The sequence below is a fragment of the Carcharodon carcharias genome, chromosome 11, assembly GCF_017639515.1.
Source record: "Carcharodon carcharias isolate sCarCar2 chromosome 11, sCarCar2.pri, whole genome shotgun sequence".
NCBI lineage: Eukaryota > Metazoa > Chordata > Chondrichthyes > Lamniformes > Lamnidae > Carcharodon > Carcharodon carcharias.
Genome location: NC_054477.1, coordinates 32,159,342 through 32,185,501, shown reverse-complemented (window position 1 = coordinate 32,185,501; position 26,160 = coordinate 32,159,342). Strand labels below are relative to the sequence as shown.

The following is a 26,160-nucleotide window of genomic DNA, read 5'->3' as shown; positions in this document are numbered from 1 at the left end:
CATATGCTATCCTTACAAATCAGTATATATCTGTAAAGGTATAATTGTGGGCGAAGGAGTATTGCAATACAGTACATCTTGTTTAATAAAGGTTTTATGCTTTATTAAAAGTTCATTAGCTGACTCCGGTGACTCTGTTCAGTAGCACCTCTCCATGTATCTGAACAAACAAATAAAAGGTAGGATCTATCAAGCTGGGTTCCACTCTGGGATCAGGATTGTCCAGTGATAACCTCAGCTGGGGATCATAACAGTAACCTCATTGTCCGGCATATCCCCCACTGTACCGTTCCCCTCAAGCCAGGGAATTCCCCCTGGTTCAATGAAGAGTGTAGGAGGTCCTAACAGGAGCAACACCAAGAGATGTCAACCTGGTGAAGCTACAACACAGGACTACTTGCATGCCAAACATCAGAAGCAGCATGCAATAGACTGAGCTAAGCAATCCCACAACCAATGGATCAGATCCAAGCGCTGCAGCCCTGCCACTTCCAGTCGTGAATGATGGTGGACAGTTAAACAATTAGAAGGAGGAGGCTCCACAAATAAACCCATCCATGGTGACATAACGAAACAGGAGCAGAAGTAGGCCATGAGGCCCCTCAGGCCTGCTGTGCCATTCAAAAAGATCATGGCTGATTTGTTTGTATTTCTAATTCCACATTTCTATCTACCCCCGATAACCTTTGATTCCCTTGCCTAACAAGAATCTATCTTCCTCCGCCTTTAAAAATATTCAATGACCCTGCCTCCACTGCTTTCTGTGGGTGAGTTCCAAAGTTGTGCAACCCTCAGAGAAAAAAATTCTCCTCATCTCTGTCCTAAAGAGGGCAACCCTTAATTTTAAAACAATGTCCCTCATTCTGGTCTCACCCACAAGAGGAAACATCTTTTCCATGTCCACCTTGTCAAAATTGTTCAGGATCTTACATGCTTCAATCAAGTCATCCCTCACTCTTCTAAATTCCAGTGCAAAGAAGCCCATTCTGTCCAACCCTTCCTTGTAAGATAACCCGCTCATTCTAGGTGGGGAGCCCAGCTCATCAGTGTCAAGGCTGAAACATTTGCAACTATCGCCAGCCAAGTGCCATGTGGATGATCCATCTCGGCTGCCTCCTTTTCCCCAGCATCACAGATACCAGTCTTCAGCCAATTCGATTCACTCCACATGATATCAAGAAATGACTGAAAGCACTGGACGCTAAAAACGCTGTGGGCCCTGACAATATTTCAGCAATAGTACCGAAGACTTGTGCTCCAGAACTAGCAGCGTTCCTTGCCAAGATGTTTCAGTACAACTACAACACTGGCATCTTCTCGGTAATGTGGAAAATTAGCCTTTTTCGATTCCTTCACCCCACCCCACCCGGGCTATATGTACCTTGCTCGTCCTGCTTTCTACCCTTAATTAGCACATTCCTTTAGATAATATCACCACCTTCAACACCTCTTTGTCCTTTTGTCTGTGACATCTTTTGGTTATCTCCACCTATCACTGGCCCCCTATCCAGCTCTTCTTGTCCCACCCCCTCCCCCTTAAAGCAGCTTATATTTCACGTCTTCTATTTTTCCTTAGTTCTGTTGAAGAGTCATACAGATTTGAAACTTTAACTGTGCTCCTCTCCGCAGATGCTGCCAGACCTGCTGAGTTTTTCCAGGTATTTTTGTTTTTGTTTTGGAAAATTGTCCAGGTATGTCCTGTACACACAAAGCAGGACAAATGTTACCCAGTGAATTATTGCCCCAAGATGGTGTCAACAGTGCTATCAAGAGGCACTTAATCAGCAGTAACCTGCTCACTGACTTGGATTCTGCCAGGGCCACTCAGCTGCTGATTTCATTACAGCCTTGGTCCAGACTTGGACATAAGAAGCTGACCCCAAAGGTGAGGTAAGAATGACTGCCCATGACATCAAGGCAGCATTTGAGTATGGCATCAAGGAGCCCTAGCAATACTGGAGTCAATGGGAATAAGGGGGAGAACTCTCCACTGGTTGGAGTCATATCTAGCACAAAGGAAGGTGGTGGTTGGAGGTCCCAGGCTATCATTGAAAGAGTTTCTCAGGGTAGTGTCCTGTATAACAATCTTCAGCTGCCCCATCAATGACCTCCCCTCCATTATAAAGTCTCAGGCAATGACCATCTCCAACAAGAGAGAATCCAACCATCTTCCCTTGACATTCAATGGCATTAACCATTGCTGAATTCCTCACTATCAACATCCTGGGGTTACCATTGATCAGTAACTGAACTGAGCAGCCATATAATGTCTCTTCATTGTCAGATCAGGGGGCAGAAATTCTGCAGCAAGTAACTCAACTCCTCACTCCCCAAATCCTGTCCTTCATCTACAAGGTGCAAGTTAGAAGTGTTATGGAATACTCTCAACTTACCTGGATGAGAGCAGCTCCAACAACATTCAAGAAGTTCAACACCATCCAAGACAAAGCAGCCTGCTTGATTGACACCCCATCTATCACCTTCAACATTCAGTCCCTCCACCACCACCACCACCACGGTGGCAGCATTGTGTACTATCTACAAGATGCACTGCAGCAACTCACCAAGGCTCCTTAGACAGCATCTTCCAAACCTGCAACCTGTAGCGCCTAGGACAAGGGCAGCAGACGCATAGGCACACCACCCCCTGCAAGTTCCCTCTAAACTGCACACCATCCTGACTTGGAACTATGTTGCTGTTGCTTCACTGTTGCTGGGTCAAATCCTGGAATGCCCTTCCTTAACAGCACTGTGGGCATACCTACACCACCTACCTTTGGCCACCTTTGAGGAAGCAGCAGCCGAGGGGAGGCAGAGGTCAGGTCAGAAAAAAAATTAAAAGGGCAGAATGCAGCAGTTCAAGGCGGCGGCTCACCACCACCTTCTCAAGGACAGTTGGCAATAAATGCTGGCCTAGCCGCGATGCCCACATCCCCATGAAAGAATTTTAAAAATGAATAGAAAAGCACTCTTTATTTTCTTCGCCCCATGCATTTTTATACCCAGTGACCACACCAAGCTAATTTCAGACACAATGATGAGAAATTTCCACCATTTGGTGGAATTCTGACTTTTGGTTAGTGGAGAAGAGAGCCTCAAGGCCTGGCAAATCTCTCAGTGAAGAGGCTGGAAGCAGGCCTGGGTGAGCCACCACTCATCCAACTGGGAAGGTATGCTCTGCTGCTGGCCACTTGGCGGAGTTGCAAGGTTCGACAGGCTCACAGGCTTGGGGGGCTTGGGGTTGGAAGGGGGGGGGCGGGGGGGTGCGGGGGGTTGGGGGGGGGCGGGGTTGGGGGGGGGGGGGGGAGGTTGGGGGGGGGGAGGGCGGGGTTGGGGGGGTGCGAGGTGAGAACAGCTGAGCCTGGAAGGCTCATATAAGAGTTCTTGCAAAATAGAGTAAAACTGACATATTAAAGGACATACTTTGAAACAGTGCAACAAGCTACCCAGGAAGGAGCAGCAGAGCCTGACTGATTCTCAACTGATTATAGTGAACCTTAGGGTAATGTGACTGAAAACCTGCTATCAATGAGGGGGCCTTTGTGGCCCAGGGTGGCTTGGAAAGGCTGGGCTGCTTAATGCATGACTTGACATGTTCAGGGTTAGCGGGGGTGGGCAGTGCAGAATATGGAGAGATTGGCTGATATCTACATGAGCATATAGAATAATGTTTTTACAAACTACTTTAAAACAGATTTTCATATTTATGCTTATTATATGTTGAGCTATAATATGCAAACTGTGGTAATTTATATACTCAATGTTTTGTTTTTGCTGTTGTCTGGGGTATTTATTCATTCAATGAGGGCATTGCTGGCAAGTCCAGCATTTGCTGCCCATCCCTAATTGTCCTTGAAAAGGAGATGATGAGTTAAAATGGGGTCACATTGGTAAATAGTTAGCAAAGCACTGCCGTAGTCCTTTGCTTCGCTTCGCATATACATAATCCAGCAAGACCATATTCTGTTGTTAGTATGGCCTTCATTCTGTATTACATGAACGCTGAGGTCGCTTTTGTAATTTGATACAAATGCATTGGTCCATGGTCTTGACGGTAATAGAAGGTGAACAAACTGAAACTAATACTTCTACCATAGAATCATAGAAATTTACACCAAGGAAGGAGCCTACCCGGCCCACTGTGTCCGTGCCGCCAACAAGTAGCCATCCAGCCTAACCCCGCTTTCCAGTTCTTGGCCCGTAGCCTCGTAGTTGCATATCCTAGCACTTTTTAAATGCGATATGGGTTTCTGCCTCAGTCACCCTTTCAGGCAGTGAGTCGCAGATCCTCTATTATCCTCTGGGTGAAGAGATTTCCCCTTGAGTTCCCTCTAAACCTCCTATCCTAAATCTACGCCCTTTATGGACCCCTCAACTCAATTGAAGTCGAATAATTCCAACTATTTGAAGTGGCCTAGAAGCATTTGCATTTACTACAGATCAACGAAAGTGCCATAATTACATGATTCTTTGTCACAAAACATATTCACACCTTTTTGTCTTTGGCCACTCTCATCCCTGCAGATATGGACGTAATGAAGCCTTCCCAAACAAAAGCATCAATCAATATGTCTTTTTGGTAGAGGATATATTCTCGATCTCTGTCTTTTAGCTTCTTAAGATTACTGAATCAAAGCCCAGCTTGAAGATGGTTACTATTGTGTATTTGTTCTTGTTTATTGCAAGGGAAATGAAATACAGAAGCATGGAAGTTTGCTAAGGTTAATGAAACCACACCTGAAGTACTGTGTATGGTTTTGGCCTCCTTATTTAAGAAAGGATATAATTGCATTAGAAGCAGGGCAGCAAAAGTTCACACAACTGATTTCTGGGACGAAAGGTTGCCTTATTGAGTAAAGGTTGGATAGGTTGGGCCTGTATCCATTGGAATTTAGAAAAATGAGAGGTGATCTTATTGAAACACACAAAATCATTAGGGGACCTGACAGAGCGGATGCTAAAAGGATGTTCTCCCTTATGGGGGAGACTAGAACTAAGGGGCACAATTTAAAAATTTTAAGACAGATGAGAATTTTTTTCTGAGGGTCGTTAGTCTGTGGAACTCTCTTCCCCAGAGAGCAGTGCAGGTAGGGTCATTGAATGTTTTAAGGCTGAGTTAGGTAGATTCTTCATTGACAAGAGAGTCAAAACGTTTAGGTGGCAGACTGGAAAGTAGAAGCCACAATCACATCAGCCATGATTTTAACAAATGGCGGAGCAGGCTCAGGGGCCAAATGACCAACTCGGGATCGCAGAAGCACAGAATCTCTCAGTGCAGAAGAGGCCCTTCAGCCCATCGAGTCTGCACCCACACGTGAGAAACACCTGACCTACCAACCTAATCCCATTTACCAGCACTTGGCCCATAGCCTTGAATGTTATGAAGTGCTAAGTGCTTATCCAGGTACTTTTTTAAAGGATGTGAGGCAACCTGCCTCCACCACCCTCCCAGGCAGCACATTCCAGACCGTCACCACCCTCTGGGTAAAAAAAGTTTTTCCTCACATCCCCCCAAACCCCCTGCCCCCCACCTTGAACTTATGCCCCCTTGTAACTGACCCTTCAACCATGGGGAACAGCTGCTCCCTATCTACCCTGTCCATGCCCCTCATAATCTTGTACACCTCGATCAGGTTGCCCCTCAGTCTTCTCTGCTCCAATGAAAACAACCCAAGTCTATCCAACCTGTCTTCATAACTTAAATGTTTCATCCCAGGCAACATCCTGCTGAATCTCCTCTGCACCCCCTCCAGTGCAATCACATCCTTCCCATAATGTGGTGACCAGAGCTGTACACAGCTGTGGCCTCACCGAGGTCCTATACAACTCCAACATGACCTTGTTACTTTTATAATCTATACCTCGATTGATAAAGGCATCTGTCCTATATGCCTTTTTCACCACCCCACCAACATGCCCCTCCGCTTTCAGAGATCTATGGACACACGCCAAGGTCCCTTAGTTCCTCGGAACTTCCTAGTGTCATGCCGTTCATTGAATACTTCCTTGTCAAATTACTCGTTCCAAAGTGTATCACCTCACACTTTTCAGGGTTAAATTCCATCTGCCACTTACCTGCCCATTTGACCATCCTGTCTAGATCCTCCTGTAGCCCAAGATACTTAACCTCACTGTTAACCACCCGGCCAATCTTTGTGTCATCCACAAACTTATTACTCCTACCCCCCATATAGTCATCTATGTCGTTTATATAAACGACGAATTATAGTGGACCCAGCACAGATCCCTGTGGTACACCACATGACACAGGGGGCTTCCAGTCACTAAAGCATCCTTCTGTCATCACCCCTTGCCTCCTACAACTAAGCCAATTTTGAATCCACCTTATCAAATTACCCCGTATCCCATGTGCATTTGCCTTCTTTATAAGTCTCCCATGTGGGACCTTGTCATAGGCTTTGCTGAAATCCACATAAACATATCTACTGCACTACTCTCATCTACACACCTGATCGTCACCTCAAAAAATTCAATCAAATTTGTTAGGCATGACCTCCCCCTGAAAAAGCCATGCTGACTGTCCCTGATCAAACCTTGCTTCTCCAAGCGGAGATAAATTCTCTCCTTCAGAATTTTCTCCAATAGTTCCCCTACCACTGACGTGAGACTCACTGGTTTGTAGTTCCCTGGCTTATCACTCCAACCCTTCTTAAATAGCGGAACCACATTAGCTGTTCTCCAGTCTTCTGGCACCTCCCCCGTGGCCAGAGAGGAATTAAAAATTTGGCTCAGAGCCCCTGCGATCTCCTCCCTTGCCTACCTCAGCAGTGTGGGACACAAATCATCCAGACTTGGAGATTTGTCCACTTTTAAGCCTGGCAAAACCTCCAGTACCTTATTACTCCCTATATCAATTTGCTCAAGAACCTCGCAGTCTCTCTCCCTGAATTCCATACCTTCATCCTCATTATCTTGGGTGAAGGCGGATGTGAAGTATTCATTCAGCACTCTACTGATGTCTTCTGGCTCCACCCATAGATTGCCCCCTTGGTCCCTTATGGTCCCCACTCTTTCCCTGGTTATCCTCTTCCCATTGATATACTTATAGAATATCATGGGATTTTCCCTACTTTTACCAGCCAGAGTTTTCTCATATCCCCTCTTTGCTCTCCTAATTATTTTCTTAAGCTCCACCCTGCACTTTCTGTGCTCTACTAATGCCTCTGCTGATTTGCTTCCCTTGTACCTGCTAAAAGCCTCTCTTTCCCTACTCATCATATCCTGAATATCTCTGGTCATCCATGATTCTTTGGGCTTGTTATTCCTTCCTATCACCCTAGAGGGAACATGTTGAGCCAGTACCCTCCCCATTTCCTTTTTGAACGCCCACTCCCCACCCACTGCTCCTCTGTAGATTTCCCCACAAGGTCCCAGGCTACCTTGGCCAGATCCTGCCTTATTTTGTTAAAATCCTCCTAATTCGTATGTTTGTATGTATGTTCTTATGTATTTTTAAAAGTATAAAAATTAATTCTACTGCGGACTTGAGCCTTGCTTGGCTGAAATTGATCCAAATCCAGAAACGAAAGGACCATGCTTGAATGCCTAGTAGAATCTAGCATCTCCAAGGTATATCACTTTTCTTACTAACCACGGAATTTCTCTCTATACGGTGATGAAAACCTATGATCAGGTGTTGGTTATGTAGCCACAGCAAAATTCTGAATATGTTTTTTTTTTTACAGGAGCATGCTTGCAGTGTGGAAGTCCTATCTTGAAGGAACCTTGCACTTGGCCCAATCTCGAATCATAGTATCTGAAAATTATAGGAATCAGATCTTGGAGCCTGCTAAAATTGTAAAAAGTATTAAAGAGCAGCAGCTGAAAAAGGTATTTAGAAATTGATCTAATTCAGGAATGTCTTCTCATTCAGGATCAATTGAAGCCAAGGATAGTTTTCCAGGATAATATTTGCAAATTACAAATATTTCTTTGAAAATTCCATTTTGCTAGTGTGTTTTTTTTCATTCATTATTTAAGTTCCTTCCCTTTCATTCAAGCTGTTATGACAATCCCATATGTGTAATTTCCAATTCTAAAGGAACATTGATCTGTACAAGAAGTAAGTCCAATTTCTAAAATTATTTGGATTTTTAAAAGACTGGCAATTAACATTGTTTTAGTGACCAATTTGATATTATGTATGCTGCATCTTATCTTATCTGCTGGACTCAGAGTACTGTCCTCAATCCAACCACCTTCAGCTGCTTCATCAATGACATTCCCTCCATCATAAGATCAGAAGTGGGGATGTTTGCTGATGATTGCACAACATTCAGCACCATTTGCGACTTCTCAGATGCTGAAGCAGTCCATGCCCGCATGCAGAAAGACCTGGACAACTTTCGGGCTTGGGCAGAAAGGTAGCAAGTAACATTTGTGCCACACAAGTGCCAGGCAGTGACCATCTCCAACAAGAGAGAATCTAACCATCTCGCCTTGACATTCAATGGTATTACCGTTGCTGAATCCCTATGAACATCCTGGGGGTTACCGTTGACCAGAAACTGAACGGGACCAGCCATTTAAATACTGTGACTCCAAGAGCAGGTCAAGGGCTGGGAATTCTGTGGAGAGTAACTCACCTCCTGATTCACCAAAGCCTGTCCACTATCTACAAGGCGCAAGCCAGGAGTGTGATGGAATACTTTCTACTTGCCTGGATGAGCACAACTCCAGCATCCCTCAAGAAGCTTGACAACATCCAGGACAAAGCAACCTGTTTGAATGGCGCCCCATCCAGCACCTGCAACATTCACTCCCTCCACCACCGATGCACAGTGGCAGCAGTGTGTACCAAGATGCACTGAAGCAGCCCACCATGGCTCCTTCAACAGCACCTTCCAAATCCATGATCTCTGCCACCTAGAAGGACAAGGACAGCAGGTGCATGAGTACACCACCACCTGCAAACTCCTTTTCAAGCCACACACCATTTGGATTTGGAACTATATTGCCACTCCTTCATTGTCACTGGGTCAGAATCCTAGAACTCTCTAACAGCAATGAGTGTACCTACACCACATGGACTGTTGCAAATCAAGGTAGCGGCTCACCACCACCATCTCGAGGGCAATTGGGGATGGGCAATAAATGCCCACATCCTGTGAGAGAGTATAAAAAGCTAGCATAGACTACATCCTTGTCATTGGAGAGGAAAAAAAATAGTGAAAGTAAGATAGCATGGTCACATAGAAGCAAGAAAAGTCACAAATGACAATGGAAAGTAAAAATACAATCTAGAAATTGCAGCACATCAATCAGAAGAAGCAAGGAAAAAAGAACAAAGAAGGCAAGGAATCAAGAATGGCAGCAAATTAGCCACTTTCTTCTTGTTTCTCTAAATTATTGCAGTTTTTGTTAACTATGAGCACTTAATGTTTCTCTCAATGGTAGCACATTTGTCTCAGTCAGAAAATCTTTGTTTCAGGCTCTACTGAGCACACAATCTTGACGAACGCTTGAGCACTGGACTGAGGGATTCAGTAGAGTAGATAGAGATAACCTTCCCTCAACAGAGAAAATAGTTTAAAATTGGAACTCGGTCATTCAATAGTGAAATGAGAAAGCACTTTTTTCTCTCAAAAAATCTAGAACTCCTTTCCCTAAAAGACTGGACGCTTGGTGAATTGGAATTTTCAAGATTGATTTGCTTAGTTTAACAAAAAAGAAGTGCATCAAGACATATAGAACAAAGATGACTAAATGAGGTTGAGGTATTGAGTCAACCATGATTTAATTGAATGGCAGAACATGTTGAAGGAGCTGAATGGTCTGCTCTTGCTCCCGCATTCTTTGATCATGAGCTGTAACTTCCAAGCTCCAGAGTGTCGTATTGGGCGGGTACACCAAAAGTGTACTGGGGAAGCCCCCCCCCCCCCCCCCCCCCCCCCCCCGCCCCCCCACCGCCACCCGGAAGTTCACCAGTAAGGTTTGCATAGCAATTGTCTGGAATGCAAACTTCCCCTGGGCAATTCCTTTGACCTGGGTACCATCCAAAAATGCGATTTAAATCACAAACTTCAGATGGCTTCAACTGGGCTACATCAATAGTTACGCAGAAAAAATTAGAGGAATTAAAACCTCTTCTAACTTCTGAGTAACTATTGCACGGACCCACGTCAAACATCCAGGGCCTGTTTAGCACCCCGCCCGGCCCTGGGTCTCCCCTCACCCCATGGGGTTCCTCCCACTCCCAAGGGGCTACATCCCCAATGGGATCTCCCAAACCCACGGGATTCTCCCCACAAGAACTCTTTTTCCATCCACCCCCCCCCCCCCCACCCCCACCCGAGCTCTGACATGATCCCTGACAAGCCCCCAAGCCGGCCCGACCCTCCCTGAGGTCTGACCCAAAACCCCTGCCAGGCCTTTGTCTCACCACCACCCCCTGCCCCCCCTCCCCGCCAAGCTCTACCCATTTACCTTAAATACTTGTTATCTCTGGCCTGTCAAATACCTTTTAAACTTGGCTGGACCTTTAATTTACCTGGTTTACGGCAACTGGTGCCGTTTATTTAAAAAATAGGGTGTGCACTCTTTGCATCCAAATGAGCTGCTCTTTGACGTTTGGCCCTGGGAATGTGCTGCACTGCCCATTGCCAAGGCCTGAGTCGGAAAGTTGGGTGAGATAGAATAGAAAAAAATTTAAGGCAGTGGTATTGTCATTAAACCAGTAATCCAGAGACCAGAGTAATGCTCTGAGGACCAGAGTTCAAATCCCACCACGGCAGATGGTGGAATTTGAATTCAATAAAAACCTGGAATTAAAAGTCTAATGGTAACCATGGAACCATTATTGATTGTTGTTAAAAACCCATCTGGTTCACTATTGTCCTTTAGGGAAGGAAATCTGTCATCCTTACCTGGTCTAGCCTACACGTGACTCCACACCCACAGCAATGTGGTTGATTCTTAAATGCCCTCTGAAACGGCCTAGCACTCAGTTGCAACAAACTGCTACAAAGCCACAAAAAAGGAATGAAACCTGACAGACCACCCGGCATCGACCAAGGCACCGGAAAAGACAATGGCAATCTCAGCCCTGCCAACTCTACAAAGTTCTCCTTACTAACATCTGGGGGCTAGTGCCAAAATTGGGAGAGCTATCTCACAGACCAATCAAGTAACAGCCTGACATAGTCATCCTCATGGAATCATACCTTGCAGATAATGTCCCAGACTCCTCCATCACCATCCCTGGCTATGTCCTGTCCCACAGGCAGCGGTATACAGTTGAGAGGGAGTTGCCCTGGGAGTCCGCAACATCGACTCCGGACCCCAGGAAATCTCATGGCATCAGGTCAAACATGGGCAAGGAAACCTCCTGCTGATTACCACGTACAGCCCTCCCTCAGCTGATGAATCAGTACTCCTCCATGTTGAACACCATTGGAGGAAGCACTGAGGGTTGCAAGGACGCAGAATGTACTCTGGGTGGGAGATTTCAATGTCCATCACCAAGAGTAGCTCGGTAACACCACTACTGACCGAGTTGGCCAAGCCCTAAATGACGTGCAGTGGTTGGTGAGGGAACCAACAAGGAGAAAACATAAAACAAAAACAGAATTACCTGGAAAAACTCAGCATGTCTAGCAGCATCGGTGGAGAAGAAAAGAGTTGACATTTCGAGTCCTCATGACCCTTCAACAGAACTGAGTGAATATTAGGAGAGGGCTGAAATATAAGCTGGTTTAAGGTGGGGGGGGGCGGCGTGTGGTGTGGTTGTTGGGACAAGCAAGCAGTGATAGGAGCAGATAATCAAAAGATGTCACAGACAAAGGAACAAAGATGTTGAAGGTGCTGATATTATCTAAACAAATGTGCTAATTAAGAATGGACGGCAGGGCACTCAAGCTACAGCTCTAGTGGGGGTGGGGTGGAAAGACTAGCAGGGCATGCAAGATTTAAAGATAATGGAAATAGGTGGGAAAAGAAAAATCTATAAATTATTGGAAAAAACAAAAGGAAGGGGGAAGAAATGGAAAGAGGGTGGGCGTTCAAGATCTAAAGTTGTTGAATTCAATATTCAGTCCGGAAGGCTGTAAGGTGCCTAGTCGGAAGATGAGCTGCTGTTCCTCCAGTTTGTGTTGGGCTTCACTGGAACAATGCAGCAAGCCAAGCACAGACATGTGGGCAAGAGAGCAGGGTGGAATGTTAAAATGGCAAGCGACAGGGAGGTTTGGGTCATTCTTGCAGACAGACCGCAGGTGTTCTGCAAAGCGCTAGCCCAGTTTACGTTTGGCCTCTCCAATGTAGAGGAGACCGCATTGGGAGCAACAAATGCAGTAGACTAAGTTGGGGGAAATGGCAAGTGAACTGCTGCTTCACTTGAAAGGAGTGTTTGGGCCCTTGGACGGTGAGGAGAGAGGAAGTGAAGGGGCAGATATTGCATCTTTGGCATGGGGAGGTGCCATAGGTAGGGGTTGAGGAGTAGGGGGTGATGGAGGAGTGGACCAGGGTGTCCCGGAGGGAACGATCCCTACGGAATGCCGATAGGGGGGGGTGAAGGGAAGATGTGTTTGGTGGTGGCATCATGCTGGAAATGGCGGAGGATGATCCTTTGAATGCGGAGGCTGGTGGAGTGATAAGTGAGGACAAGGGGTCCCTATCATGTTTCTGGGAGAGAGGAGAAGGCGTGAGGGCGGATGCATGGGAGATGGGCCGGACATGGTTGAGGGTCCTGTCAACAAGCGTGGGTGGAAAACTTCTGTTAAGGAAGAAGGAGGACATGTCAGAGGAACTGTTTTTGAAGGTAGCATCATCAGAACAGATGCGACGGAGGCGAAGGAACTGAGAGAATGGGATGAAGTCCTTACAGGAAGCGGGGTGTGAGGAGTTGTAGTCGAGGTAGCTGTGGGAGTCGGTAGGCTTGTAATGGATATTGGTGGACAGTCTATCACCAGAGATTGAGAGAGTGAGGTCAAGGAAGGGAAGGGAATTGTCAGAGATGGACCATGTGAAAGTGATGGAGGGATGGAGATTGGAAGCAAAATTAATAAATTTTTCTAAGTCCCGGCGAGAGCATGAAGCAGCACTGAAGTAATCATTGATGTACCAGCGAAAGAGTTGTGGGAGGGGGCCGGAGTAGGACTGGAGTAGAGACAGGCATAGCTGGGCCCCATGCGAGTACGCGTGGCCACGTCTTTTATTTGGAGGAAGTGAGAGCAGTTAAAGGAGAAATTGTTCAGTGTGAGAACAAGTTCAGCCAGACGGAGGGGAGTACTGGTGGATGGGGATTGTTCGGGCCTCTGTTCAAGGAAGAAGCTAAGGGCCCTCAGATCATCCTGGTGGGGGATGGAAGTGTTGAGGGATTGGACGTCCATGGTGAAGAGGAAGCGGTTGGGGCCAGGGAACTGGAAATGTTGATGTGACGTAAGGTGTCAGAGGAATCACGGATGTAGGTGGGAAGGGACTGGACAAGGGGAGAGAGAAGGAAGTCAAGATAACAAGAAGTGAGTTCCGTGGGGCAGGAACAGGCTGACACGATCGTTCTACCGGGACAGTTCTGTTTGTGGATTTTGGGTAGGAGGTAGAAGCGGGCCGTCCGAGGTTGGGCGACTATCAGGTTGGAAGCTGTGGGAGGAAGATCTCCAGAGATGAGGTCAGTGACAGTCCTGGAAACAATGGCTTGATGTTCAGTGGTGGGGTCATGGTCCAGGGAGAGGTAGGAGGAGGGGAAAACCTCACCAGCTGGCCTGCTGCAGATGCATTTGTCCATGACAGTATCGGTAAGTGTCAACACCGCACGGTCATTGTTGAGACAAAGTCCTGCCTTCACATTGAGGGTACCCTCCATCGTGTTTTATGGCACTACCACCATGCTAAATGGGATAAATTTCAAACAGATCTAGCAACTCGATTTGGGCATCCATGAGGCACTGTGAGCCATCAGCAGCAGCAGAATTGTACTAGAACAATCTGTCACCTCATGGCCTTACATATCACCCACGCTACCATTACCATCAAGCCAGGGGGTCAACCCTGGTTCAATGAAGAGTGCAGGAGGGCATGCCAGGAGCAGCAACAGGCATACCTAAAAATGAGGTGTCAACCTGGTGAAGCTGTAACACAGGATTGCTTGCATGCTAAGCAGCATAAGCAGCAAGTGATAGACAGAGCTAAGTGATCCAAAAAGCAACAGTCAGATGTAAGCTCTGCAGTCCTGCCGCATCCAGTCGTGAATGGTGGTGGACAATTAAACAACTCAGTGGAAGAGAAGGCTCCACAAATATCCCCATTCTCAACGATGGAGGAGCCCAGCATAGCAGTACAAAAGGTAAGGCTGAAGCATTCGCAACAATCTTCAGCCAGAAGTGCCGAGTGGATGATCCATCTCTGCCTTCTCCGGAGGTCCCCATCATGACAGATGCCTGTCTTCAGTCAATTTGATTCACTCCACATGATATCAAGAAATGGCTGAAGGTACTGAATACTGCAAAGGTTATGGACTCTGACAATATTCCAGCAATAGCACTGAAGACTTGTACTCCAGAACTTGCCGTGCCCCTAGCCAAGCTGTTCCAGTACAGCTATAACACTGACAACTATTTGGCGATGTGAAAAATTGCCCAGGGATGTCCTGTACATGAAAAGCAGGACAAATCCAACCCGGCCAATTGCTGTCCCATCAATCTACTCTCAATCATCAGTAAAGTAATGGAAGGTGTCACCAACAGTGTTGTCAAGCAGCACTTGCTTAGCAATGACCTGCTCACCGATGCCCAGTTTGGGTTCCGCCAGGACCACTCAGATCCTGACCTCATTACAGCCTTGGTTCAAACATGGACAAAACAGTTGAACTTCCGAGGTGAGATGAGAGTGGCTGTCCTTGTCATCAAGGCAACATTTGACCCAATGTGACATCAAGGAGCCCGAGCAAAACTGGTGTCAACGGGAATCGGACGGAAAACTCTCAGCTGGCTGGAATCATACCTAGCACAAAGGAAGATGGTTGTGGTTGTTGGAAGTCAGTCATCTCAGCACCAGGACTTCACTGCAGGAGTTCCTCAGGGTAGTGTCCTAGGCCCAACCATCTTCAGCTGCATCATCAATGACCATCCTTCCATCATAAAGTAAGAAGTGGGGATGTTCACTGATTATTGTACAACACCATTCATGACTCGTCAGATACTGAAGCAGTCCATGTCCAAATGCAGCAAGACCTGGACAATATCCAGGCTTGGACTGACATGTGGCAAGTAACATTCACGCCACATAAGTGTCAGGCAATGACCATCTTCAACAAGACAATCCAGCCATTGTCCCTTGATGTTCAATGGCATTACCATCACTGAATCCCCCGTAACCAACATCCTGGGAATTACCATTGACCAAAAACTGAACTGGACTTGCCATATAAATACTGTGGCTACAAGAGCAGGTCAGAGGCTAGGAATCATGTGACCAGTAACTCACCACCTGATTTCCCAAAGCCTGTCCATCATATACAAGACACGAGTCAAGAGTATGATGGACAGGCTTTGGGAGCATTGGGACTTGCTTGGGTGAGTGCAGCTCCCACAACACTGAAGAAGCTGGACACTGTCCAGGAGAAAGCAGTCCCCTTGATTGGCACCACATCCACAAACATTCACTCCCTCCATCACCAAAGCACAGTAGCAGCAGGGTGTACCATCTGCAAGATGCACTGCAGGAATTCACGAAGGCTCCTTAGATGGCACCTTCCAAACCTGTGACCATTACCACCTAGAAGGACAAGGGCAGCAGATACAGGGGAACACCTGGGAGTTCCCCTCTAAGTCACTCACCATCCTGACTTGGAAATATGTCGCCGTTCCTTCACTGTCACTGGGTCAGAATCTTGGAACTCCCTAACAACACTGGGTGTACCTACACCACATTGACTGCAGCGGTTCAAGAAGGCAGCTCACCACCACCTTCTCAAGGGCAATAAATGCTGGCCCGGCCAGCGAAGCCCACATCTCATGAATGAATTTTAAAAATATATATATATTTTAAAAATAAACTAGGAGCAGAGTGGCAAACCAACTCCGCCACTCCGAGGAAGTTCCGGCTCCATGTGTTGGCTTGTTGGGGGTTCAATCTTTTAGATGAGATGCTGAACCATGACCATATCTGCCTAGTCAGATGGTTGTAAAAGACCCCATGACACTGTTCCTTGAAGAACATCATGATAGTTGTCCTAGTGACCTGGTCAGCATATATTTCTTGATCAACTCACCATTAATTTACTTTCTTTAATGTTCTTTATGTGGGCATGAAGGCTGAGCTAGTTGAAGTGAACTGGAATACAAGGCTAGTGGATAGATGAATAGAGAAGCAGTGGCAGACATTTAAGGGGATATTTCAGAATACTCAAAAAAGTATATTCCTACTATAAATTAAAATTCTAAGGGGAGGATCCATTATCCATGGTTAAGGAAAGCATCAGAGTTTGGGAAAAAGCATATAACTGCTCAAAGATGAATGGCAGGTCAGATGATTGGAAAGAATATTAAGCAGAGAATGACTGAAAGGTTAATTGGGAGAAAAAATTAGAGTATGAGAGGAAGCTAACTAGAAATGTAAAAATTGACAACAAGAGTTCCTACAGGTATTTAAAAAGGAAAAGAGTAAGCAAAAAGTGAGTGTTGGTCATATTCAGGGTTTGCGACTTTTCGGAAGGACAGGCAGGATGGGAACGATGGTGGTGTAGCTTTGTTAGTACAAGATGGAATAAGTACAATAGCCAATAAGGATCTTGGATCAGAAGATGTAGAATCCATAATGGTGGAGATAAGAAATAACAAGGAGAAGAAGACACTGGTGAGAGTAGTCTATAGCCCCCCAAATAGCAGCTATACTCTAGGGCAGAGAATAAATCAGGAGATAATTAGGGCATGTAAAAAAGGCAGTATATTAATCATGGGTGACTTTAATCTTCATGTAGATTGGGAAAATCAAATTGACAGGTAGCCATGAGCAAGAATTCAGAGTGTATTCGGGACTGTTTCCTAGAACAATAAGTTGTGGATCCAACCAGGGACCAGGATATTTTGGATCTGGTAATGTGTAATGAGGCAGGTTTAATAAATGATCTCAGAGTAAAAGATTCCCTAGGAAACAGTGAGCATACCATGGTGGAATTTAGCACTCAGTTTGAGAGCAAGAAACTTAGTTCGGAAGCAACTGCTAAACTTGGCTAACTAATAAAGATGGAGAGTTGGGATAAGGGGAGCATTTTCAGTATGGCAATCTGTAACTAGTGGAGTGCCACAGGGATCAGCATCAGGGCCTCAATCATTTACAATATATATTAATGACTCAGATGTGGGAAGTGAATGTACTATCGCCAAATTTGCGGATGATACAAAAATAGGTGGGAAGGCAAGTGGTGAGGATGACATAAGGAGTCTCCAGAGGGATAGGGACAGGTTAAATGATTGGGAAAAAAGTAGCAGATGGAATATAATGTGGCAAAATGTGAGGTTATGCACTTTGGCAGGAAGAATAGAGGAGCTGAATATTATTTAAATGGAGGAAGGCTGCAGCACAGAGGGATTTGGGCATCCTTGTGCATGAACCCCACAAAGCTAACATACAGGTTAGAACATAAGTTCAACATGTAATAAGGAAGGCAAATGGATTGTTGGCCTTTATTTCAAAAGGATGGAGTATAAAAATAGGGATGTCTTGCAAAAACTATACAAGGCACTAATTAGACCACACCTAGAATACTGTGAACAATTTTGGTCCCCTTAGTCTAAGGAAAGATATACTAGCATTGGAGGCAGTCCAGAGAAGGTTCATTAGGTTGATTCTGGGTGTGTAGGGATTTTCTTATGAGGAGAGGTTGAATAAGTTGGGCCTGTATTCATTGGAGTTTAGAAGAATGCGGGGTGACCTTATTGAAACATATAAGATTCTTAGGGGACTTGACAGGGTAGATGCTGAGAGGTTGTTTCCCCCTTGGGGGAGAGTCTAAGACCAGAGGGCATAATTTCAGCGTAAGCGGCTGCCCACTTAAAACAGATGAGGAGGAATTTCTTTTCTCAGAGGGTAATCGATCTGTGGAATTCTTTACCGCAGAGGGCTGTAGAGGCTGGGTCGTGAAGTATATTCAAGGCAGAGATGCAGACTTTTAATCAGTATGGGAATCAAGGTAATGGGGAGAAGGCAGGAAAGTGGAGTTGAGGATTACCAGATCAGCCATGATCTCATTGAATGGCGGAGCAGACTCGATGGGCTGAATGGCCTACTTCTGTTCCTACGTCTTGTGGTCTTAAGGTCCTCTAGTGAGTGACAATGGGGAGTAGTAGATAAGGAGGAAATGACAGATGAAATGAACAAATATTTTCCTTCTGTCTTCATTTTCAGAGGATACAAAAAGCATTTCAGTAATAACTATAAATCAGGAGGTAAGAGGGAGAAGGAAAGTTGGTAAAATTAAATCACTAGGGAAGCAGTACTGAGCAAATTGATGCAGCTGTGGGCTGACAAATCGCCGAGGCCAGATGGACTTCATCCTAGGGTCTTAAAAGAGATGGCTAATGTGGGAGTAGATGAATTGGTGTTACTTTTCCAATATTCCCTAGATTCCGGAAAGGTTCCAAAGTAGCAAATATAATCCTTCTTTCAAGAAGGGAGGGAGGCAGAAAACAGGAAAGTATAAGCCAGTTAGTTTGATGCCTGTGTGGGGAAGGTGCTAGAATCGATCATTAAGGAGGTCATAGCTGGACACTTGGAGAAACTCAAAGTCATCGAGAAGAGTCAGCATGGTTTTGTGAAAGGGAAATAGTGTTTAACCAATCTATTGGAGCTCTTTGAAGGAGTAACATGCGCTGTGGATAAAAGGGAGCCTGTAGATGTGCTGTACTTGGATTTCCAGAAGGCATTTGATAAGGTATTACATCAAAGATTATTGTGGAAAGTAAAACCTCATGGTGTAGGAAGTAACATATCGGCATGGATAGAAGATTTGCTGGCTGGCAGAAAACAGTATGCCTAAACTGGTCTTTTCCTGATTAACAGGATGTGACGAGTGGAGTGCCGCAGGGGCTCATGCTGGGGCATCATCTTTTTACAATTTATATTGATGACTTAAATGAGGGGAGTGAATGTAAGATAGCCAATTTTGCAGATGACACGAAGATGGGTAGGAAAATATATTGTGAAGAGGACATGAGGTTGCAGACAGATATAGACAGCCTGAGTGAGTTGGAAAATATCTGGCAGATGGAGTATAATGTGGGCAAATGTGAAGTTGTTCACTTTGGCAGGAAGAATAAAAAAGCAGAGTATTACTTAAACGGAGAACAGCTGCAGAACTCAGCTGCAAAGTGATCTAGGTGTCCTAGTGCATGAGTCACAGAAAGTACAGGTTTCAGGTACAGCAAGTAAATAAGAAGGCGAATGGAATGCTATCCTTTATTATGAGAGGAATCGAACAAGAAGTAAAAATGTTATGCTTCAATTATACAGGGCATTGGTGAGACCACATCTCAAATTTTGACCTGTAACTTCTGCGCTCCCCTGTATTAGATTTGGGGAGTAACCGAAAGATATGTTGGGGAATCCCTTTGGCAAGTTCCCAGTTAAGAGTTTGCATGGTAATTGCCCAGAAGTGCTAACTTCCTCTTGATAATTGCGATGTGCTGGGAACCATTCAAAAATGCGATTTAAATCACAAACTTCTGATGGTTCCGTCAGGGCTATACCAATAGTTACCCAGAAAAAGTTAGAAGCATCAATACCTTTCTAAATTCTGAGTAGGTATTGTAAAGGCCCAAAACAACCCCATGGGACCCCCCCACCCCACCCCAACACCCCCCACTCACCTTGGATCTCTGACCCTGGGAAACCCGCCCCACCCACCTGACCTTTAATTTCTGCAGGCCAGCACTTTACGAGGCTAGTTGGAGGTTTCGGCCCATTGCATGCAGTTTGGTCTCCTTATTTAAGGGAGGATGTAAATGTGTTGGAGGTGGTTCAGAGGAGGTTTACTAGATTGATACCAGGAATGAGCAGGTTGCCTTATGAGGAAAGGCTAGAGAGGCTTGTTTCTACTGGAGGTTAGAAGAGTGAGGGGTGACTTGATTGAAGTATATAAGATAAGGTAGACTGGAAAAGATGTTTCCTCTGGTGGATGAGTCTAGAGCTAGAGGGCAATGTTTTAAAATTAGGGGTTGCCCTTTTAGGACAGATGAGGACAAAACTTTTCTGAGTTGTGCAACTTTGGAACTCTGTGCCTCCAAAGGCAGTGGAAATCACTGAATATTTTTAAGGCATAGTAGATAGATTCTTGTAAAGCAAAGGAATCAAAAGTTATCAGGGATTAATAGAAATGTGGAATTCAAAACACAAACAAATTAGCCATGATCTCACTGAATGGTGGAGCAGGCTCGAGGGACTGAATGGCTTATGTCTTCTATTTCATATGGTCAAATTTGTTATTTTAAATTGGCTACCACATTTGCCTATATAATAGTGACTACTTTTCAAAAGTAATTAATTGAATATTGGCGAGGTGATGGCGTAGTGGTATTGTCGCTGGACTAGCAATCCAGGGACCCAGGATTATGCTCTGGGGACGCAGGTTCGAATCCTGCCATGGCAAATGGTGGAATTTAAATCAATAAAAATCTGGAATTACAAGTTTAATGAGACCATGAAACCATTGCTGATTGTTGTAAAAACTGATGTCTTTTAAGGAAGGAAATCTGCAGTCCTTCCCTGGCCTGGCCTACATGTGACTCCAGACCCACAGCAATGTGGTTGGCTCTTAAATGCCCTCTGAGCTAGGGCAGTTAGGCTTGGGCAATAAATGCATGAATGAATAAAGAAAAGGTGCTTTTTAAATATTAGTTTGCTTTTTTCTTCTTCCTTGTCAATCATTTCCCAAAAGTTCTTGTCATTGATTTCCCTAGTAAAGGCTAAAGCAATGTTTTTGCATCTTATTGAAAATGTAGAATAAGTTTCTGTAATTTGATGAACGTTTCAATGTCTTTTTATTTTAAAATCTTTTGAATAATAGCTGCACTGATAGCTGCAATTTAAAGTGGTCACCATCATTGTGAATGATTAGACTCAATGAACTTGTTTTCATTGGAGAAAGGATTGAGAAAATTACAATCTAGGTTTTCGAAATGTTTACATGATCTAGTTATCAAGCAGTCTGTTTGATTCGAGACCATGTGTGGAAACAATAAAAAAAAAATTAGTGAGGAAGCTTTCCTGACAGTCTTATACAAAATACTTTGAAAATGCATTTGTAAACAAGCAGCGTGTCGCCATCTGAAAGCTGCCCTTACTCAGTTTATAGTCAAGATAATGAAAATTTGGAGCCCATCTGCATTTTTGTTGGCTTTTGGCTATCTTTCATTCACTTAGAAGCAATAACACCAGAAACATGTAGTGTCACTCAGTTTTGTGGCCTAATAATTTGTCATTGATTCTATTGATTACCTGCATTTTCCTAAAATAAAATTGGTTGGCTATAAAGATTAAAAAAAATACACAAAATTTGTTTGTTTTTATTTTTGTCTTCTCATGCATGCTTTTTAAAATTCTTTCTGGATTCAACTCCATTGAAAAATTTTGCTGATTTTTTTTTTGTTTTGCTCAGTAATGCAGTTTCCTGTCATGAGACACTGTTCAAAAGGAATTGAACAATGTGAAGTAAATTCAGCATTTGTGGTTCATCTGAATACAAAAAACATGTTTTTGTGCAAATTGTGTTAGCCACAGCAACTCTTTTATCTTTTAATCCCAGTTTCATTCCTTTTTGCCATTACTTTCCAAGTAATTATCTATCTCCTTTTTAAACACCTCAGTTCAATGTATTCCACATTCTCTGAGCCTTTTGTGTTAAAACACCTCTCAAGGATTTGCTTTTCAATAAATTGGTCATATTTTCGACATTGCATCTCCATTGTGTTAGCCTACATTTAGCCAGTGAATTAAAGGAAGGATATAAAAGAAATTGAAGAAATGCAGTTTAGATTCACTGGGACATTATCAAGGATTACAGTTCTGAAAACCTAATTGAGGAGTTAGGGCTTTTCCTCTAGAGCAGAGTAAATTCAAAGATGAATTCATATAGTTGATGTTCCTCTGCAACAAGATTGGATTGAAGGAGCAACCTACTTCAATTGTAGGATCTGTTAAAGTCTTTGTGTAACAGCATTGAGTTCAAAATTTGTTTGGGGATTGAATGTCAGATGACAGGTGAAAAAGCTGTATATAAAATAGCACCAGGAAGGGCAACCTGCCAGACTTCAATTGGAGTACCTACTACTTAAAGCATTAGAATCAACAGTATACAGAATATAAGTGAAAGAGTAATGGTCAGACTGCATTGGTAGTACAGGATTGATCAGTGTTTTGGTTGCCATTAACTCTGACATCTATTCAATCACAACAGATAATTGGATCATGGAAAGATTTTCAATATGTTCCAACTTGTGCTTATGGTCATCCTGTTTATCACCCCTTTGCTTACCAAGAATCTATCCACCTCTGCCTTAAAAATATTCAAAGACATAGCTTCCACCGCCTTTTCAGGAAGAGATTCCATAGATTCACCAACCTCCCGAGAGAAAAAAATTCACCACACCTCTGCTTTAAATGGGCAATCCTTTTATTCTTAAACAGTGACCCCTAGTTCCAGATTCTCCGACAAGAGGAAACATCCGTTCCACATCTACCCTGTCCGAACCCCTCAGGATCTTGTCTCAATCAAATTGCCTCTTACTCTTCTAAACGCACTTTAAAGATTAAGCATCAGCTCCATAGACATGCTTGGAGTCTGGCTTCTGAAACAATTATGCCCCCTCAAACAACACGAATTACTGATAGTACCACTGACTTGGGCACAGTTGGAAAATAATCCGAATTTTATGGGGCTGCACAACAATTGGGCAACTGGGCAAGTTGGAGGATCGCCTCGCAAGAGGTGGGTATAGAACAGTCACTGAGGGAGGTGCTCAGAACCCTTTGCTTTGTAGTTATTCAGGGTTTAAGCAGTAACCCTCATCCAAGCTAACCGTGCAGCCTTGGAGTGCAGGTTAAGATAATGCCTGCATCAGAGCTAAGAGCACAGGATGCAGTCGAGTGGTGATGCAAAGGGGGGAGGTCCTAGAGGATGAGTATGGAGGAGCTGCAAGAGGGTGATGAGGTCCTGGAAGCCCAGGATGCAGGCAATGAGACAGGCATGCTCCTGAGGCCCTAATAGCCGCAAGATTCTGAGAGGAGGATGACGAGATGCAGTGAGGACTCTCCTGAGAGCATCTGAGTATCTGGCACCAGCCTGGCAGAGGTCATCACACTCACGCTCTGTAAAGAGCCTCATCTCATGCAGACCTTGCTGGAATACAGCAGGAACATGGACTTCAAAAGTACTTAATCTTTTTGGAAACATAATCACCAGTTCCTTTCAGCATCAATCACTGCAGTCAGAGGTTACGTGCACAGAGGAGAGGCTCTGGACTGCAAATCGTGACTTCATTTTGTGTAGGGACCAAGATTTCAATTCTGAATAACGCAAATATACCTTATCATACCAAGGAGCCAAAGATGAAGAAACATGAATATAAGTTTATTTGCATAGGTGAACATTATGTAAAAGTGGCTAATACCCATGCCCACCTTATGCAAATACATCACCATGACATTCCTAATCCTGCCACTACGTCTTGGTGCATCCCCAACCTCCACAATTGAGGTGGAGGAGGCCTGCAGACTGCTACGCCCCGTTGTCCGAGGTGATCTTGGAGGGCTCCAGCCTGCATCTCGGGGTCCTGCTGTGTGGCAGTGCCATCCTCCTCAGCCTGTGGAGTTACCGGAGTCACAGGAAGATGGGATTTGGATGGGTCAGTCACTCCCGGAGTCACCTGGGTGGATTACCCTGGGGTGTGCATCAGCCAATGATCCTCCCAGTGGATGCCCGAGGGCCCCTGGCTGACTCCTTGAGAGGACTGGGGAGCTGGAGTGAGCACAAGGTGCCCCACCCCCTTCTCGCATTGATACTCATAGATGCCAATGAGTGCCTCAGTGATGGAGTGCAGGATCACTGTCCTGGACCAAGGTCTCCCCGGCAGCCGCCACCCTAAAAATGTTGACTTTGGTGCGTTGGCTTGCTGGTGCTATCACCTCAGTCTGAAGGCAGACGGGATTCCTCCATCGTGTTTGCAATCTGATGTTCCAAAGCATGTCTTTGCAGCTCCAGCAACTGAGGTAGAACTGAGTCCAGAGGCTTGTCATCTGACTCGGACTCAGCAGATTCCTGACTTCCAGCTGTCCTCCGCGTTCTGGCACCCTGGGATGGCCCTGCCTTCTGCTATGGATCAGACAGCGTACTGTGCTCACCAGATTGTGACCCTGAGGCTACTCTAGAACTAGATCCCACCGAGATGTGTGTCTCTGCGCTGGTCTGGTGGAGGGTGTGGATGAGCACTGTGACAAGTCTTCAATTAGGGTGTCATCAGATTCCTCTTCCGAGGTGTCTTTGGGGCCTGAGTCAAGCACCTGGTTCGTGGATGCCATTGGATGCTTCCCATGTGCCTCCGAAAGAAAGGGGAGACTATTAGTGCATGGTGGGGGACTGCAGAACAGGAGTCATCACTCACAGTATGGTTGCCTGATAGATGTTGTAGTGCAGGGTCTTCACTTGGTTGAGCACCGCTGACCTCACTGTCAGCGCAGGAGCAGTCCACATCCTCACTGCCAGATGGATGGCTCTATTCTTCTTTCGAGGCCTTCCACCCCCATTCTGGGACCTCTCCTTTTGTTATGAGCCAGCTTGCCCTTCATGAAGACAGATGGAGAGAATGTAAGCAGGAAACCTGCCAGATGAGAAGGATGCCCGATATGGGGTGGAGAGTGGTGCGATGGACAGGATGAGGACACGATCCGCAGAGGAGATGAAAGTTTGTGTGAGAGAGTGAGTGGTGATGTCTCTTGAGCTGGCAGTGTGAGATCCCTGTAGATGTATGAGGGTTTGTGAGTGTGAGAGTTGAGAGTGATGAGAAAGGTAACTTTCTCTTTTGTAGCGTGTTGGTGTTCTGCTTTGCTGCCACCGTCTCCCATGCTGGATTTGTCACCTTGGATGAGGTTCTTCGCCCAGAGCAGAGGTAGAGGACTTCGCAGCAGGCCTCCACTGCGTCTAGTGGAGAGAGGCGTCACCTAATTTGGCCTCAGCCTGTATCCTCCCTCTGGAAGCCATGACTTTCCACCAGTTTTCGATCCCTTAAGAGAGCGTTAGCTCTGCAAGGGTGACCTTTAAATATGGCGCCCAATTGCGCAAGTCTTGAGGTAACAATGGGGCAGGCAAATCAGAGGCCGCCACACCAACGACCTGACCTGAAACCTGTGCTGCCTCAATTTTTTCAACAAAGTGACGCACAATACAGTGGAAAAAGCCATCTTTGCTGTCGGCCAGTCAAATGCCGATTTCCCTACCCGCTTTTGGACTTTGCCGATTTCAGGGAAAATCCCGGCCATTGTTATTAATCCCTTGGTCATCAGATGTGCCATTGATTGCAATGGTTGGTTAATTGTTAAATTATCTCAAGTATCAATAGTAGTTATAGCACAGTTAGTGTCCATATAGTTTGCACAGCATCCAGTATTAATGGAATCTGGTGACAAGTATCTTCTACATGTAAAAAAGCAACAACTTATTAATCAATGTCCACATGCATTATACTTTTTTATCGTTAAACCTTGAAATGTGTTGGCACTCATTGGAGATTATTCTGATCAGGCACAAGCTTATTGTAGCCTGGAAATTTATTTTAAATATTGTTGTGTCCTTCGCTGTGAAGTGTTGTATTGAGCAATGAGATGGATTAAATAAATAACACAACGTGCATTTTTGAGAGCTATCTTCATGCATCAATGGAGCTAAAGGAACAGGAACATTTAAATTGGGGTATGGTAATTTTAGCAAAGGATCCATGGTTTTGTGTTTGCAATTTATTTCCCCTCGAGGTAGCAGACTCAAAATAATGACTTCCAATTGAGTGTTGACTTCAGCATATATAAATCTCCTATATGTAGAAATAGTGGAATATCTTAACTACTTTTTGACAACTTTTTAAGGAGAATGTGAGTTAAAAATATACCAGTTATATTGTGCTGCATAATAAAAGTAGCAGTTTTCTACTTATCTATTGCTGC

The 26,160-nt window shown here is 44.9% G+C and overlaps 1 protein-coding gene across 2 annotated transcripts in view; it reads left to right on the top strand.

Moving 5' to 3' along the window:
- Window positions 1-26,160, top strand: part of LOC121283980 (F-BAR and double SH3 domains protein 2-like) — a 261,393-nt gene that overhangs the window by 104,585 nt on the left and 130,648 nt on the right. For both annotated transcript variants that reach the window (XM_041198843.1, XM_041198844.1), the window contains exon 5: window positions 7,707-7,851. In XM_041198843.1, the coding sequence (XP_041054777.1) occupies window positions 7,707-7,851 (145 nt within the window). The remainder of the gene's footprint in view (window positions 1-7,706; window positions 7,852-26,160) is intronic.